General features: G+C 35.1%; 1 protein-coding gene across 1 annotated transcript in view; it reads left to right on the top strand.

Moving 5' to 3' along the window:
- The window catches only part of LOC142149646 (uncharacterized), a 66,220-nt gene that overhangs the window by 39,855 nt on the left and 10,338 nt on the right, over positions 1 to 16,027 (top strand). Inside the window, exons 4-5 of the mRNA XM_075204962.1 lie at positions 2,028 to 2,859; positions 14,736 to 15,309. Coding sequence (XP_075061063.1) covers positions 2,028 to 2,859; positions 14,736 to 15,309 — 1,406 coding nt within the window. The remainder of the gene's footprint in view (positions 1 to 2,027; positions 2,860 to 14,735; positions 15,310 to 16,027) is intronic.

Here is a 16,027-nt window from a genome sequence, read left to right as displayed (position 1 = left end):
TAAGATATAAAGATGAGAATAATTGGGATAATTTACTGGTATTTATACTGATGTCATCTCTTTATCATGTGTGAATAATACATATTTGCTTTAAATTGAATAATAGTAACGACAGACAGATCTGCTTATAGAAGGAAACATTTTAGAAGTATCACAGTAAAGAAATATAAAAACAATGGTTAACTTAACTTAATTATAGGGCCATCATATGATAAATGTCGGCAAATAGCTTAATTATTGCTTCACTATAAATCATGCACCCAATTCTCTTTATACTATGATATGTCTATTAATAGAGATGGTTATGTACTCTAAAGTCCAAACATTATATTGCGGAATTACCCCATATTATTTATATATATATATATATATATATATATATATAGCATATAATATAAGTTATACTATATATAAAATAATATATTATGTGACTCCAGAGTGCCTTCTTAAGTGTACTTATTGACTATTTTGTTCAAGGGAGCACCACCTACAACTAAATATGTAAACTGCTTCATTAATAGTGAGTAGGTGATGGCTCCATTATCTCCTGTGCGGATATATCACAGCATTGTGTCTTGTAAGGATGTACAGAGAAAGCCTTCACAGTGTTTATTTAGAATGTATGTATGTAATTTTAATTCTACTTTTAATACCTTGGTATCTTTCCCATATTATTAGCGACTTACTCAGTGTTCTTCCTCTGATTTTGTAAATCTGTTCTTGGCTGGTCGAAGATGTACAATATCTGAGTCTTTATCTTGATGATAACGTGTATTTATTGCATAATACTTTATCTTATAGCTTATTTTTAACAGTGAATCACGTTGAAATCAGAGTTAGTGCTGCCTAGACAATAGATAAATACTAAGCAAAAGGTCCATTTGTTGACAAAACAGGAAGTCAGATACTATGATAATCTAATTAGAATGCAAGATTTTACCATGAGTCAAGGTCTAATTAGAATTTTCTTTTATAGTAATTGATTTTAGAAATGTGTATACATCATTTACATGCCAAAAATGTGAGAGACCTGGAAAGAAACAGTCTGAGAATATATTTTGGTCATCCCGGGACCTATTGCAAAGAGTTGGGGAGGAATGACTATAAATAGACAGTATCAGCCCAGTGTTAGTGAGTTGGTGGCTGCAGAGCTGGAAGGATGGAATAGTTAGAAAGATCAGGAAAGAAAGTGATAGAAGCAGAAATCCCCAGAGTAAGGTAATTTTATTGATACATAAACACAATTGCATATATATTATGTTGTAGATATTGTATTGTTATATATTTGTGGTGCGTCTATGTCTTTACAATGTTTGTATTGTTAGCACTGCAACCTAACAGAATTATAATTATTAGGGTAATCATTTGTTCTTTTTATATTCTGTAATTTTTATTATCATTAGTAAATATTGAAAAACAAGATTTCTTTCCTCATTTTGATCTGTTTTTCTTCTAATGTAAGAGTGAGTATGTGGAGAGTACTTAATCTCCTATAGGGATGTATCACAGCTTTTTGTCATCTGTGAGTGTACAGATTAGTCTCCACAGTTTTTCTATGTATATATGTGGCAATATACACAAGAATAAAAACAATTGCCAATGGTTGGGTCATATTTGCTTGTGTATAAAAAAAATATGTCTTCTGTACACAATATAACATTACTTCTGTTAAAGTAGATTAATTAATGTAATAGGCTTCTAAATATTAACTCACTTTTTTCTCTTAGGTGAATTGATGAACAGGATCACACTAAAAATAGAATACGTTTTGGGAAAGGACTTTGTACTCTGAACATGAGTGTTCCAAAAGTATAGTCTCATCTACATGTCATACAGACTACAAACATCAGTTCTTCATAAACTCTTTCGGATTCTCACAATCTTATTTTATTTTTGAATAAAAGAAACCTTCTACAAATAAGTTGCTGGTAACTAATACGCTAGAAGTCCTATCTATGCTCTGAATGTCACAAAGGTTTTGCTTGTAAATCACAACTGACCATACATCAGAAGACTCACACAAGAATGAAGCCATATAAATGCTTTGAATGCTACAAGTGTTTTAGCAAAAAGTCAACTCTTGTTGCACATCATAGGATTCACACAGGAGAGAAACCATTTAAATGCTCTGAATGTAGCAAGTGCTTTACCAAGAATTCAAGTCTTGTTGCACATCAGAGGATTCACACAGGAGAGAAACCATTTAAATGCTCTGAATGTAGCAAGTGTTTTAGCGATAATTCACATCTTGTAGCACATCTGAGGATTCACACAGGAGAGAAACCATTTAAATGCTTTGAATGTAGCAAGTGTTTTACCAAGAATTCACATCTTGTAAGACATGAGAGGATTCACACAGGAGAGAAACCATTTAAATGCTCTGAATGTAGCAAGTGTTTTGCCCAAAATTCACATCTTGTAATACATCACAGGATTCACACAGGGGAGAAACCATTTAAATGCTCTGAATGTAGGAAGTGTTTTAGTGACAATTCAACACTTGTTGCACATAAGAGGATTCACACAGAAGAGAAAACATTTCATTGCTCTGAATGTAGCAAGTATTTTACCAGAAAGTCACATCTTGTTGTTCATCAGATGATTCACACAGGAGAGAAACCATTTAAATGCTCTGAATGTATCAAATCTTTTACCAACAAGTCAGATCTTCTTAGACATCAGAGGATTCACACAGGAGAGAAACCATTTAAATGCTCTGAATGTAGCAAGTGTTTTACCAACAAGTCACAGCTTCTTAGACATCAGATGATTCACACAGGAGAGAAACCATTTAAATGCTCTGAATGTAGCAAGAGTTTTACTCAATTGTCAACTCTTGAAAAACATCAAAGGATTCACATAGGAGAGAAACTATTTTAATGCTCTGAATGTTGCAAGTGTTTTACCCACAAGTTAGCTCTAATTTAAAATCAGGCAATTCACACAAAAAATAAACCATTTAAATAGTCTGAATGCAGTAAGTGTTTAATTGAAAGGAAATCACTTGTCGCTCACCAGAAGGTTCATACAAAAGAGTCACCCTGAGGATCTGAATTTAGCATATGTATCATAAACGGGTTATGTTGTTCTATCACCATAATATCCATACAGGGGATATGCAGTTTTATTTATTTTTTAATCTGGCAAGTGCTATATAAACATCAAGGCCATGTTAAATTTTAGAGAAGACTAGTGGGGTCTGGCAAGGGGACTTGGGGGCATTTTCCATCTGGGATTGTCTAACTGTAATGATCTAGGGCTACAGTGCACAATCACACAATGAGCTCTGTAATATACAGCTGCTCTGCTCATACAGGTAAAGGGACTAGTAGAATAAAGAACATTCTATCCAGAAGAGAGTTCCTGTAGCTCTTCTTAGTACTGGGATTCCTTCTATGACAGGCAGAGCTATGACTACAGAACATATCTAAACTAACACTGCACACTGCCCTGTTCTACACCACATGTGCTTCTATTGGTCTCTGTTACATCTCCTTAATGTTTCCCTCATATTGTTCCGTTGCTGTCTTGGTTGTTGTATCCCCTAATAACCAATCAGATCATCACATTTGTTGTTTTGATGACACCAGAGTACTAATAGCTGATATCTGGTTTCTACGGGTTACAGCAAATCCTTGTTCTTCACACCATGTTATTAAATAAGCCTCAAGGAGGAGACATTGCTCCCCAGTCTACTTGTATTTTATTAGTTATCTAAATCATACAGTACTGACCTGTATATAGACTGAAGAACAATGCTCACACAATATCTGTAATTACCATTTATTTTACTGGCGGCTGTTTCTATAACACTTGATGTTGAATAAAATCTGATCATGATACATGTGGAAATTCTGTTTTTGATTGTGGAACTAACATCTTTTTTCAGTATTAATTAATATTGTACACTTTGCTATATTTTAGAAGATGGAACCAGAGGTGATATTTATGGGGTTGTGTGATGCTGATAATATGAGAGCCAATAATAAAAACATTGCAAAGACCAGTTATCATTATTATCATACAGCAAATGTATTAGAGGGATGTAGTAGAAATGTCTACAATGAATTTGAATACGTTTTGAAATGTAAAATGTCTATATCATAATGTTGACTTAGATAATGTCTACACTGTTATAATGTCGACCAAAATAATGTCAACACGGTAATAATGTCTTCACATTTAAAATGTCGACATACATTATGTCTACACATCCAAAATGTTGACATCTAAAATGTGGAAACATAACATCGCTGACACGTTCATAATGTCTTCACTCTTGTAATGTCGACATAACTAATATCTAGACATACATAATGTCGCCCTGTGAAATTTTTACACATAACATGTCCAACAGGTTTAAAATGTTGACATTATATAGTTAAATTGTCAACATCATAAAGGAAAATGTACAAGATATTTGGCAAAATACAATTCATTGTAGGGCAGGCGCATGCAGCCATGCCTGCTCATTGTCAGACATATTTTCTGTATTTTCTTAATGATGTGTTGTCCTGGTATTTTATTGACAAAATTAAAATCATTCTATTCCTTCTATTGTAGAAATTAATGCACTAAATCTGTGCGTGTGTTATATGTCGCAAAAAATTAACACAGCCATTTATTTCCTCTAAAATGCCACGACCATGCCTATCCTTATAACTGTAAAGTAGATGACAACCAAAGAACACTTTATTGACTCTAGTTTAGTACATATAATAAAGGTAATAACTAGGAAGGCCTGCAAATAATTTAAAGTTTTTTAACTTATAGGAAAATGTGCAGGATGTTTTGCAAACTACAATTCATTACAGCTGATGCTCATACAGTCATGTCTGCTCATTGTCAGCCATCTTCTTAATGATCATGTGTTGTCATGGCATCTTATGTGACAAAATTAAAATCACTCTAACCCTGTTATTGTATAAATGGATGAAGCAAATGTTTACAACTGTGATATGTCACAGCAACAAAACATAATTTAGTGCAACCATTTAAATCCTCTAAAAATCCTATGCCTGCTCTAATTACTGTAAAGTAATTGACAACCAAATAATACTGTATTGACTTTAGTTTAGTACATCTATTAAAGATTTCTAACTCATATGACCTGTAAAGAATTTAATGTTTTATTATTTGTACTAACAGCAATGAAACAATGTACACCCCATAGTTATTTAATTTGTAATTATAATTATTTTCCAGTCTGCTATTTACTGTGTTAAAACAATGTGATGCCATAACAAACATATATATTATTATCTTAGATTTATAAGACGCCACAGTGCTCCACAGTGCCTTACAGTAGACAACACAGGACATACATAAAAAAGGGACATACAAGGTAGACAATATACATGCAGACATGAAAATAAAGGGTATGGAGGACCCTGCTCAAAATAGAGCTTACATTGCAAATGTGGTTCAGAGTGGAGATTGGGACACTTGTGAGGGTTCATTAGTGTGAATAGTATTATTGGGAATAAGGTAAACCCTATATAGAGATGGGCTTTCAGAGAGAGCATCTAATGATTTTAAGGCTGTGGGAAAGTCTGATAGGTCATGGTAGGGAATTATATAAGTGGGAAGCAGCACAGTAGAATTCTTGTAGGTGGGAGTGAGAGGTGGGTACCAGAGATAAGACAAAGAACAGGTCAGAGGTAGCTCTAAGAGTCGGGAGGGAGAGTATTTTAATATCAAAAAATTGAGTTGTATGATGGGGTGGTATTGTTGAGGGCTTTGTAGATAAGGGGGAGTAATTTGAACTGGATTCTAGAGGATACAGAGATACAGTGTAGGGATGGACAGTGGTGCAGCAGATGAAGATCGGTGAGAGAGGAAGATCAGTCTTGCAGCAGCATTAAGAATGGATTGAAGTGTGGATACATGGATGTTGGGGATGTCAGATAGCATTAGGTTTTCTTTAGTTAAGACCGGAGATTAAGAGAGAATGGATACGAGTTTTAGTAGTCAACACTGGGAGAGAGTCTGGGTATGAGGAATAAAACAGAGAACGGATTCAAGTGTGACACCAAGGCAGCGGTCTTGGTAGACTGAGGAAATTTTGTTGTTATTGACAGTAAGGGAGCTTTGAGGGGAGATGGTGACTCTGGCAGAAGGAAAGACAATAAGCACTGTTTTTTGGAGATAGCAGAAAGACAGTTTGTTCCATAAGAAAGTACAAAAGGACAGAGGTCAGTGGAAGATATATAGATTCGGGTGTCATCAGTGTAGAGGTTGTACTAGAGGCCGAATGAGAAAATTAGTGCTCAAAGAAAAGTGGTGTACAATGAAAAAGTAAAGGGCCAAGAAAAGAGCCTTATTGGAGCCCAACAGATAGTGGGAGTAGAGGGGATGATGTGCCAGAGGTGGTAACACTTAAGGGACAGTATGATAGGTAGGAAAAGAACCAGAAAAGAACTGTGTCACAAAGGTCAATGGAGTGAAGGGTGTGTAGGAGAAGAGGGTAATCGACAGTGTCAAAGCAGAGGTCCAGGAGAATGAGTATGGTAAATTGACACTTAGGGGTAAGATTATCAAGCTGCGAGTTTCCATCGAGTTTGAAATGTGGAGATGTTGCCTATAGCAACCAATCAGATTCTAGTTATCATTTAGTTATTACATTCTAAAAAGTGATAGCTAGAATCTGATTGGTTGCTATGGGCAACATTTCCACCTTTTAAATCCGACGGAAACTCGCAGCTTGATAAATTTTCGCCTTAGACTTTGCAGTTAGTAGATCAATAATCACTTTTGTGAGAGATGTTACAGTGGAATCTTGGGAGTGGAACCCTGACTGCAGAGAGTCAAGAATGGAGTAAGAGGAGAGAATGTGAGATAGGGGTTTGTACACTAATCTTTCAAGTAGTTTGGAGACAAATGGTATAGGAGAAATAGGGCAGTAGTTGGAGATGGAGGCTGTATCACCAGAGACTGTATGTGGTAGCTGGAGCTTTATTGTCTAGGGCTGAAGTAAGTATTTTGCTGTAGAAATAGGCAGCCTGAATAGGGCAGGACAATGCAACCATAGGAAAAAATAGCTGTTTTAATGACAATAAGAAGTTGATTGGGTTAGGTGTCAGTGTATATGTGTGGATTTGGGTGCAGGGGGCGGGCATAAGGTTAACTGTAAATGATTGCTCTGATTAGAATATCAGGCACTATATAGTTCACTATGGGGAAGATTACTACATCATGGTATAAAGCTAGTGTGCATACTGTCTAAGAGTGTGCTACTTAGTTGGAAGGCTTAGCAGGAATTCAGGTTCCATCAGTACAGGGACTGATTCATCAAGGAACATAAATGGTGATTTTTTTTTTAGCATAATCCGTAAATGTAATCTCCGTTTGCTTGAACTAAACAATGCAAAGTTAAAATCAGCTTCATACTCAAATAATTCTTACTACAGGTATTTATTTTATAGAGGGCACGGTGCAGGGAAGGAGCGTTCTCCCTTAGTCTATGTACAGTAAGGACATGTCAAACACGAGCGCACGGAGCCATGTCTGATTCAAGCTTTGGGCATCTCAAAGGTGCTGATTTATCTGCTGTATCTCTTCCTGCAGCTACAGGACTAGTTTAAGTCCTGATTACTAGTGATGACAGTTTCGTATGCATGCTATAACATGTGTTTGTAATCAGTAGCAATTGTAAAAATGTATTTTATGTTGAGTAGACATAAAGAACATACTAATAAATGAATTTCGTTTGGGAAACAAAATTAAAAACACTTCTTTTAAAAAAAGTTTTATCTTTAATGTCTATATTATTAACAGGTGACATTAATTGAATAGGTCTTTTAGATCCATTAATTGTTGATCTCAGGAGTCTGCAGAGCCGATGCAGCGCACAATGCTCTCAGCTTGCATGACTTGATGAATCAGGCACAAAATCTTACTGACAATTGCTGAGTAGCAGAAAACATACCTAGTATTCCCTGCTAGCTGCTGACTTTCCTTGTCTCCGGTCATCCAGAGGGACAACAACTCACTGTGTAAAGGTGGCTAATGAAATAAACCTAACACACATCTATTAATTATATATTTATATATATATATATATATATATATATATATACATATCCATCAGCTCCAATACCCTCAGACCACCTCCAGGGCATCGCATAAAATTACTGTCCTACTTAAGCTGCATTATTTGCATGAAAAAAAATACAAATAAATAAAAAATATTCTGTACCTCACCGCTCCCATATAGCAATGGCCATTTTGGACAACCTTGCCATAGATCGTTCCCATTTTATGGACACATTATGAGGGATTTTCATATCATTTCATTTCCTTAACGTCCCACAACAATACTGAATGCGGTTGGATTAATCACTGCTTCTAACTTGATCTTTAGCTCTCGAAATTGAAGCCTCCATCACAGACTTATTTCATTTTAATACTTCTGACGACATTCCTCATCTTCATCATCATCGTTTATATATAGTGCACCACAGATTCCATAACGCTGGACAATCAGCTTACAAATATGACATACATCTTACATATATGACAAACATGAATATAATAAAAATATTAACATATACATAAATACAATTAAGTATAACAACGTGAACATGGTGTCAAAGTAATAATTAACAAAAACCCTTTATTACCAATTAGTTCAATAGAATGAACCAATGAACTTGAATTTTTTGTGCTTTAAGAGAACGGATAAACACATGTTGCACAATACGCATATTACATAACAAGAGACATGTTTTTAGTAAATTTCCATTATTGCACAGTTCATGAACAAAACAACATGTTATGTAATTTCCGGATATGGCCAAACAAATATTGGTCAAGATGACCCATCCAAGAGGAACATGTCACTTTAATTATAGAGCCTTAGATTGCCAGCAGTGATGTATACTGGGAGGGTGTGTTTTAAAGGAAAAGGAGTAACATATTCTATAAAAGAACGAGTTAATCAAATATAGGGTGTCAATTGGCATTTGAGACCCTGGGCGTATGTCTGCTCCGTCCAGTATGGCTGTATCTATGTTTAATATAATTTTAATAATAAACTATAGAAATATTATCTTTTGGTAACCTGCTCATCTCATTTATTATTTAAAAAGACGGAAAGAGAAAATCTTATTCACAATTTAGGTGACCAATTGGTGTGTCATTTATGTTTACACTTGGGTCTGTGTTGTATTGAAATATGTTTTGGGGACATTACAGGTCCTATCCTGGCTTTGCACCCATGGACTGTGGCAGTCTGGCCATCCTGGGACCTGTAGTGCACCTGGGAAAAATTACTTTCATATATTTCATGTACTCTCATTACACCTAACAAACAGGTATTATACCCTACCCTAAGAAAACATAAAACATGAGATCAAAAAAACAAAATAAAATAAAATAATAAAATCGCTCATAAACACCAAACTGGTCAAATATATATATATATTTTTTATCCAAAGAATTGAACATGTAGATCAACCCTGTTATACTGTTAAAATGTAATATTTTTTTTTATTTTGACTGCAATGAACTAACAACATGTTTTCATAATGGTTGTTATGAGAGTAGTAAATACAGTTTTATTCTTGTGTCTTACTCTGCGCTGAGCTTCAGGAGTTAGACATGACCCCAAGCATGTGTAACTGTTACTAATGGATGTAATGACACCGCTGCGCATGTATCGTATTTATCCTGAAGTATACGCCCATTATCATTATATTATAGCAGTCACCGCCCATCACACACCCCTTATTACCTCAAAAGACGCAGGGTTACGTAAGTGGTGTTTGCGTACGAACCTGTTATTACATCGAGTAATAATTCTTACTTAACTGGCTGTTTTCCTTACTTATCTCCCTGTTCTGGGCATACACAGTGTGTTTTTGCTCACAATGAGCACAAAATCGGCAGATAAATACAGTAATCAGGCTCAATGTGTCTGGGTGTGTGCCGTAATTTAACAGCTAACGAAGCAGAAAGTGACACTGCACCATTAGACTATTAACGGTTATCAGCAAAAGCTATTAAGAAACAGGGTAACAATCATTGAAGGATCTAAGAATGAACCTGATAATAAGATCTTACATGATAACCTGCAGAGTGTAAATTCAAACTGGGTTACAAAATCATCCTGCCAGGACCAGATACATATGACAGTAGCCGGTCAATGCTCGGATGCTCTTACTGGCCACATCCAGATCATAAATAATCCTGTTGCAGATTTGCAGTCATCACTCTGTACGTGTAGAGAGATGTATCCACTTTTATGTTCTGCATCTGATAGTGCTTCCAGCATCACAAGGGGTCCTGCAGGGAGAGGGGACTGGGGGAAGGAGAATAAAACCAGACATGGTCCCTGCTTGTACCACATAACATCCACATGAAGAGACATTGATTTGTTCATCCCCCTCTATTTCCTCTGCATGTGCCAGCTGCTTGTGCATTGTAACCAGCCTGCCTTACTTTCTCTTCTTTCTCTGCCAATATGTCAGTGTGTAGTGCTCTCTAGGGCATTCGTTTTATGGCCTATGACATTGTAACCAGCCTGCCTTACTTTCTCTTCTTTCTCTGCCAATATGTCAGTGTGTAGTGCTCTCTAGGGCATTAGTATTATGGCCTATGACATTGTAACCAGCCTGCCTTACTTTCTCTTCTTTCTCTGCCAATATGTCAGTGTGTAGTGCTCTCTAGGGCATTAGTATTATGTCCTATGACATTGTAACCAGCCTGCCTTACTTTCTCTTCTTTTTCTGCCAATATGTCAGTGTGTAGTGCTCTCTAGGGCATTAGTATTATGACCTATGACATTGTAACCAGAGAGCTGATAAGAGTGAGATATTCACGTCATTATTTCTACTATGTTACTGCCTAGTCAACAGAGATTGATTGTAACTGTATGTGAGATTTCAGGGAGAATGATCCCTGTATAATATGTCTATGCTATATTGCTGCTCCTTATGTACTGTGATCTTTGTGCTTCAGTTAATTGATGATAAACGTGCTGTGACAGCACCTTTTACTACAACACAGTTACAAGTTATAGCAAAACCTGTTTTGGAAGCATAGATTAGATCAGAAGAAAATAAGACCTGTATGTTCATAATATGAATAAAACCAACACTCCATGAGAACAACACATGAAGCCAGTATCTCATGTCAGAGGATTCACATGTGGTTATTGTGGAGTTCCCGTGTTCCAGGATACCTAGCAGAGTACTATATACAATACTATAATGTGACATGGTACTGCTGGTATATGTGCTGTGACAGTATACAATGTGATAATCCTCTATAGGTGTCCCATAACCACTTACAGCTGGGACCTGGGAATGCAGTATGCTTTCTATATAAATATTTGTATGATATCTCTTTGTATCCCATGAAAGATCTATATCTAATATTTACCTCATCCTTTCTGTCGAGCAGATAAATGTAATGTACTTTATGTGTTTCCCTGGTGTACTTTAATTGTGTTAGTGTAATAGTTTGCCAAGCGAAGCCAACACTGTAATTACTGACTGATGCTGCAGTACTCCCTGAACGTTATATTGACAGCTGTCACTCACACATGTCTGAGATGTGACATGTGTCTTTTATGGCAATTTCATATTCCCTTAGTACACGTCTGCAAACCCATTAAATATTAATTTCACTGTCTTTCAATGAGAACCGAATCATTTTCCCTGTGAGACTGAGAGATCGGACCGTGTTACTATAAATACCTGTAATATTTAAATTCATTGATGTATAATAATGAGTTAGCACCAATAAATGTATTTTCAGCCTAGGTTATCATTTAGGGTAACATTTATAAAATCTATCCAAACAGCTGCACAAACAATCAATATCTAAATTGAGCTCTACACGAAATAAAAAAAACAAGCTCAATAGAGATGAAAACTGAGATGATACGTATGGAATAATAACTATAAAAATAATAAATATTTGGAATTATCATAATAAAATTGCATAATATTATGAACACTACAGATATTGACTCCATGGGGTAATTAATATGAAGATGATGGCCTATTTATCAGAAGATAATCTGAAAATGTGTTTTATATATTCTAATATTCCTATAAATTCTCAGAAAATTCCAATTAATAGTGGTGTATATTAGTGTATGTTCAAACTACATCCCTTCAGATGTCCAATATATAATTATGTAGTAGTCCCTAATGTATCATTTCAATCTGTTGTAGTTACCAAATTATATCATAAAGTTATATAATTCCATATTATTTGTACTACTGCAGCCATCTCTGCTTTTTCAAACATAATTTGCATTGGAAATCACAGGAGCACTTTTCACATGTTAATTTTATAGTTTGCTGCTCTGGTTACTGTGACAAATCATGTGGATTAAATTTGTTATACAATAGAGATTTATACATTAGATGTAGATACCAGAGTGCCTCATTATTTATCAAATTACATTCTTAAGTGAACTTATTGTCTATTTTGTTCCTGGGAGCTCCACCTACAGCTAAATATGTAAAGTGCTTCATTAATAGTGAGTAGGTGAGAAGTCCATTATCTACTGTGCATATATACAGCTTTGTGCTGGAACAGGTCTTTTTGCTCACACTCTCTGCCTAGATAATAGATGGATAATAAACAAAAAGTCCATTTGTGGACATAACAGGATGTCAGAGTCTGTCATGATCTAATTAAAATGCAAGATTTTACCAGGTGTCAAGGTCTAATTAGAATTTTCCTTCATAGTATTTGTCCTAAGGAATGTTTATACATCATTTACATGTCAATGAGATTTACATGAGAGACCTGGAGACAAACAGTCTGAGAACCTTCTGGTCATCCCGGGAACTATTGAAGAGAGATGGGGAGGAATGACTATAAATAGGCAGTATCAGCCCAGTGTTAGTGAGTTGGTGGCTGGAGAGCTGGAAGGATGGAGCAGTAAGAATGATCAGGAGGGAAAGAGATAGAAGGAGAAATCTTCAGAGTAAAGTTAGTATGTTTATATAGTTAGTTCTGCAACATAACAGAATTATATTTTTTTCATTACACTAATTTGCATTGTATATCCTGCACTTTCAATTATCATTAGTAAATATTGTATAGCAAAATGAAGCTGGGTTAACTTGTCTTGAACTATAAATATCCTGATAATACACTGTACATTATATCTATCTACTTTCCCACATGGTTGCAGTGTAATTAGATATTCATGAACCATTATAATTATCAATGTACATTTATATTATCTTCAAAAAGATAACAAGAAGCGCAAACAGGTTACACAAATTATATACCACACATCCAGTTAATAATTACAAATTATTTATTACCATCTAACATACAAAATTAAAATAAAATCCACCTAAATAAATAAAAAATAGAAAAATAACCCAATTGTCTCTTAATTGTAAAATAAAATAAATGGTTATTATTATTATTATTATTATTAGGATAAAGTGGTGTCCTTTTGAGATATGTCCCAGATGTGCGTCCTTACAGTGCAATAAAACAAATCTGTGTATTATGTCTTATTTTTATCAGTGAATCATATTGAAATCAGAGTTACTGCTGATATGTAGAACAGGTCTTTCTGCTCACACTCTCTGCCTACACAATAGACAAATCCTAAACAAAGGGTCCATTTGTTGACATAACAGGATGTCAGAGACTGTGCTGATCTAATTAGAATTCAAGATCTTACCACCTGCCAAGGTGTAATTAGAATTTTCCTTTGTATTCAGTGACCTTAGGAATGTTTATATGTCATTTACAAGTCAATGTGATTGACATGCGAGACCTGGAGACAAACAGTCTGAGAACCTTCTGGTCATCCCGGGAACTATTGAAGAGAGATGGGGAGGAATGACTATAAATAGGCAGTATCAATAGAGCACATCATTGTTTATTTAAATTTGTTTGATAAAACTACACTGTTTGGTGCTTTTTCTTGTGTGATACTTTATAGATATATACCTGGAACAGGTGTCCAAGGAAAGAGCAACCTCCTGTATGGTGTTAATTTATTTGATTGTTATTTGTTTATCACTTAATATTCAGTAATCACTTAGTGCCACAATTTTATTCCTGTGAAGATATATAAATATGTACTTAGTGGACACTTTATTAGATACCTCTAGTACTGGACAGGACCCCCATTTAGGTGCTGCCACATGATTTACTGATTATATATTTACATGACTCCAGAGTTCCTCATTTTTAACACTTTATCTGCCTTAGTGTACTTGAGAATTTTATTCAAAGGAGTAACACCTACATCTAATTATGTAAGATGCTTAATTAATAGTGAGTCTGTGGTGATAACATTATCTCCTGTATGGATATATCACAACTTTTTTGCCTTGTGTGAGTGTATAGATAGGCCTTTACAGTTTTCAATTAAGTATGTATGTTTCTGTATCAATGTACACAAAAATAAAAACAATGGTCAATGTCTGTTTCATAGTTGTTAGTGTATAAAATAGTTTTTGTATTCCTTATCCAATATAACACTGCCGTTGTTAAAGCATTTTCATTAATATAACATTAATTTTATAATTAATTTTGCTTACATATGTACTAATGAGCAGGATTCCCATTAATAACAGAAGACATCTTGAAAATTTCCTTGTTCTGTGAGCATCTGATGTTCCAAAAAACTCACATACAAGTCAGACATACTACAGTGATCAATACTTCTGTATAGCAGCTAACTTCATTTTTGAATTGGAGAAATTTTCGACAACTATTTTGTTGTCAAACACATGATGAATATAGAAGGAGAGAAGCCCTATTTGTGCTCTGAATGTGACAAAACATTTTCATGTAAATCAAAACTAATTAAACATCAGAGGATTCACACAGAAGAGAAACCATTTAAATGTTCTGAATGTAGCAAATGTTTTACACAGAAATCTGATCTTTTTGTACATCAGAGGATTCACACAGGAGAGAAACCATTTAAATGCTCTGAATGTAGCAAGTGTTTTACCCAAAAGTCACATCTTCTTAGACATCAGAGGATTCACACAGGAGAGAAACCATTTAAATGCTCTGAATGTAGCAAGTGTTTTACCCATTTGGAAAATCTTGTTTTACATCAGAGGGTTCACACGGGCGAGAAACCATATACATGCTCTGAATGTAGCAAGTGTTTTACCCAATTGGAAAATCTTGTTTTACATCAGAGGATTCACACAGGAGAGAAACCATATAAATGCTCTGAATGTAGCAAGTGTTTTACCCAAAAGTCTCATCTTCTTAGACATCAGAGGATTCACACAGGAGAGAAACCATATAAATGCTCTGAATGTAGCAAATGTTTTACCCGAACGTCATCTCTTGAAAAACATTGGAAGATTCACACAGGAGAGAAGCCATTTAAATACTCTGACTGTAGCAAGTTGTTAGAGTGAAATTGTATGATTATTGATTTAATATCTATCATGTGCTAAGCTTTAGGAGCTAATATGTTAGTAAAGCGAAGCGTTCTGCACAGAGCAGCACAAGAGTATTGGCAGAAAACCTGGAAAGAGATAATGCATAAAGAAGATAGAATTGTTTGAACTTTGTTGGAAAACTGCAATATATATAATTGTTGATTGACTTTCTTTCATAATTTACTGTCTTATAATTGGTTGTTCAGCATCTATACCCCTAGACTTACATGTATAAAAATAGACACTGAAGCGGTCTCAAATTGTAACAGAATAAAAGCTGCTCAGCATTATATCATACAGCTGTTGAGTATTTTCTGTTCACCAGTCGACTGAAAACAAAGAAAGATCTGACTGACATTGAAGGTGATTGATAGAAGTATCGGTGAACCCCGATAGAAAGCGTCAGTGGTATGATACACTACTAGGGGGCACTGTAACGGGAATGGGGGTATTGAATTCAATTGACATAGAAACCATCAGCAGCAAGATGAGCAATGCAGGTCACCAGTTGGATAAAAAAGTACATATGCAGGCTGATTGGATGCCCACTCTTTATACACCCATACAGCAACATTTAAGAGTAACTCAAGAATTGCTTCAGATTTTCAACCAGTCACAAATTACACAGG

Source organism: Mixophyes fleayi, chromosome 4 (assembly GCF_038048845.1).
Source record: "Mixophyes fleayi isolate aMixFle1 chromosome 4, aMixFle1.hap1, whole genome shotgun sequence".
Lineage (NCBI taxonomy): Eukaryota > Metazoa > Chordata > Amphibia > Anura > Limnodynastidae > Mixophyes > Mixophyes fleayi.
Note: the sequence above shows the minus strand (reverse complement) of the source record. Positions and strands in the feature narration are given on the sequence as shown.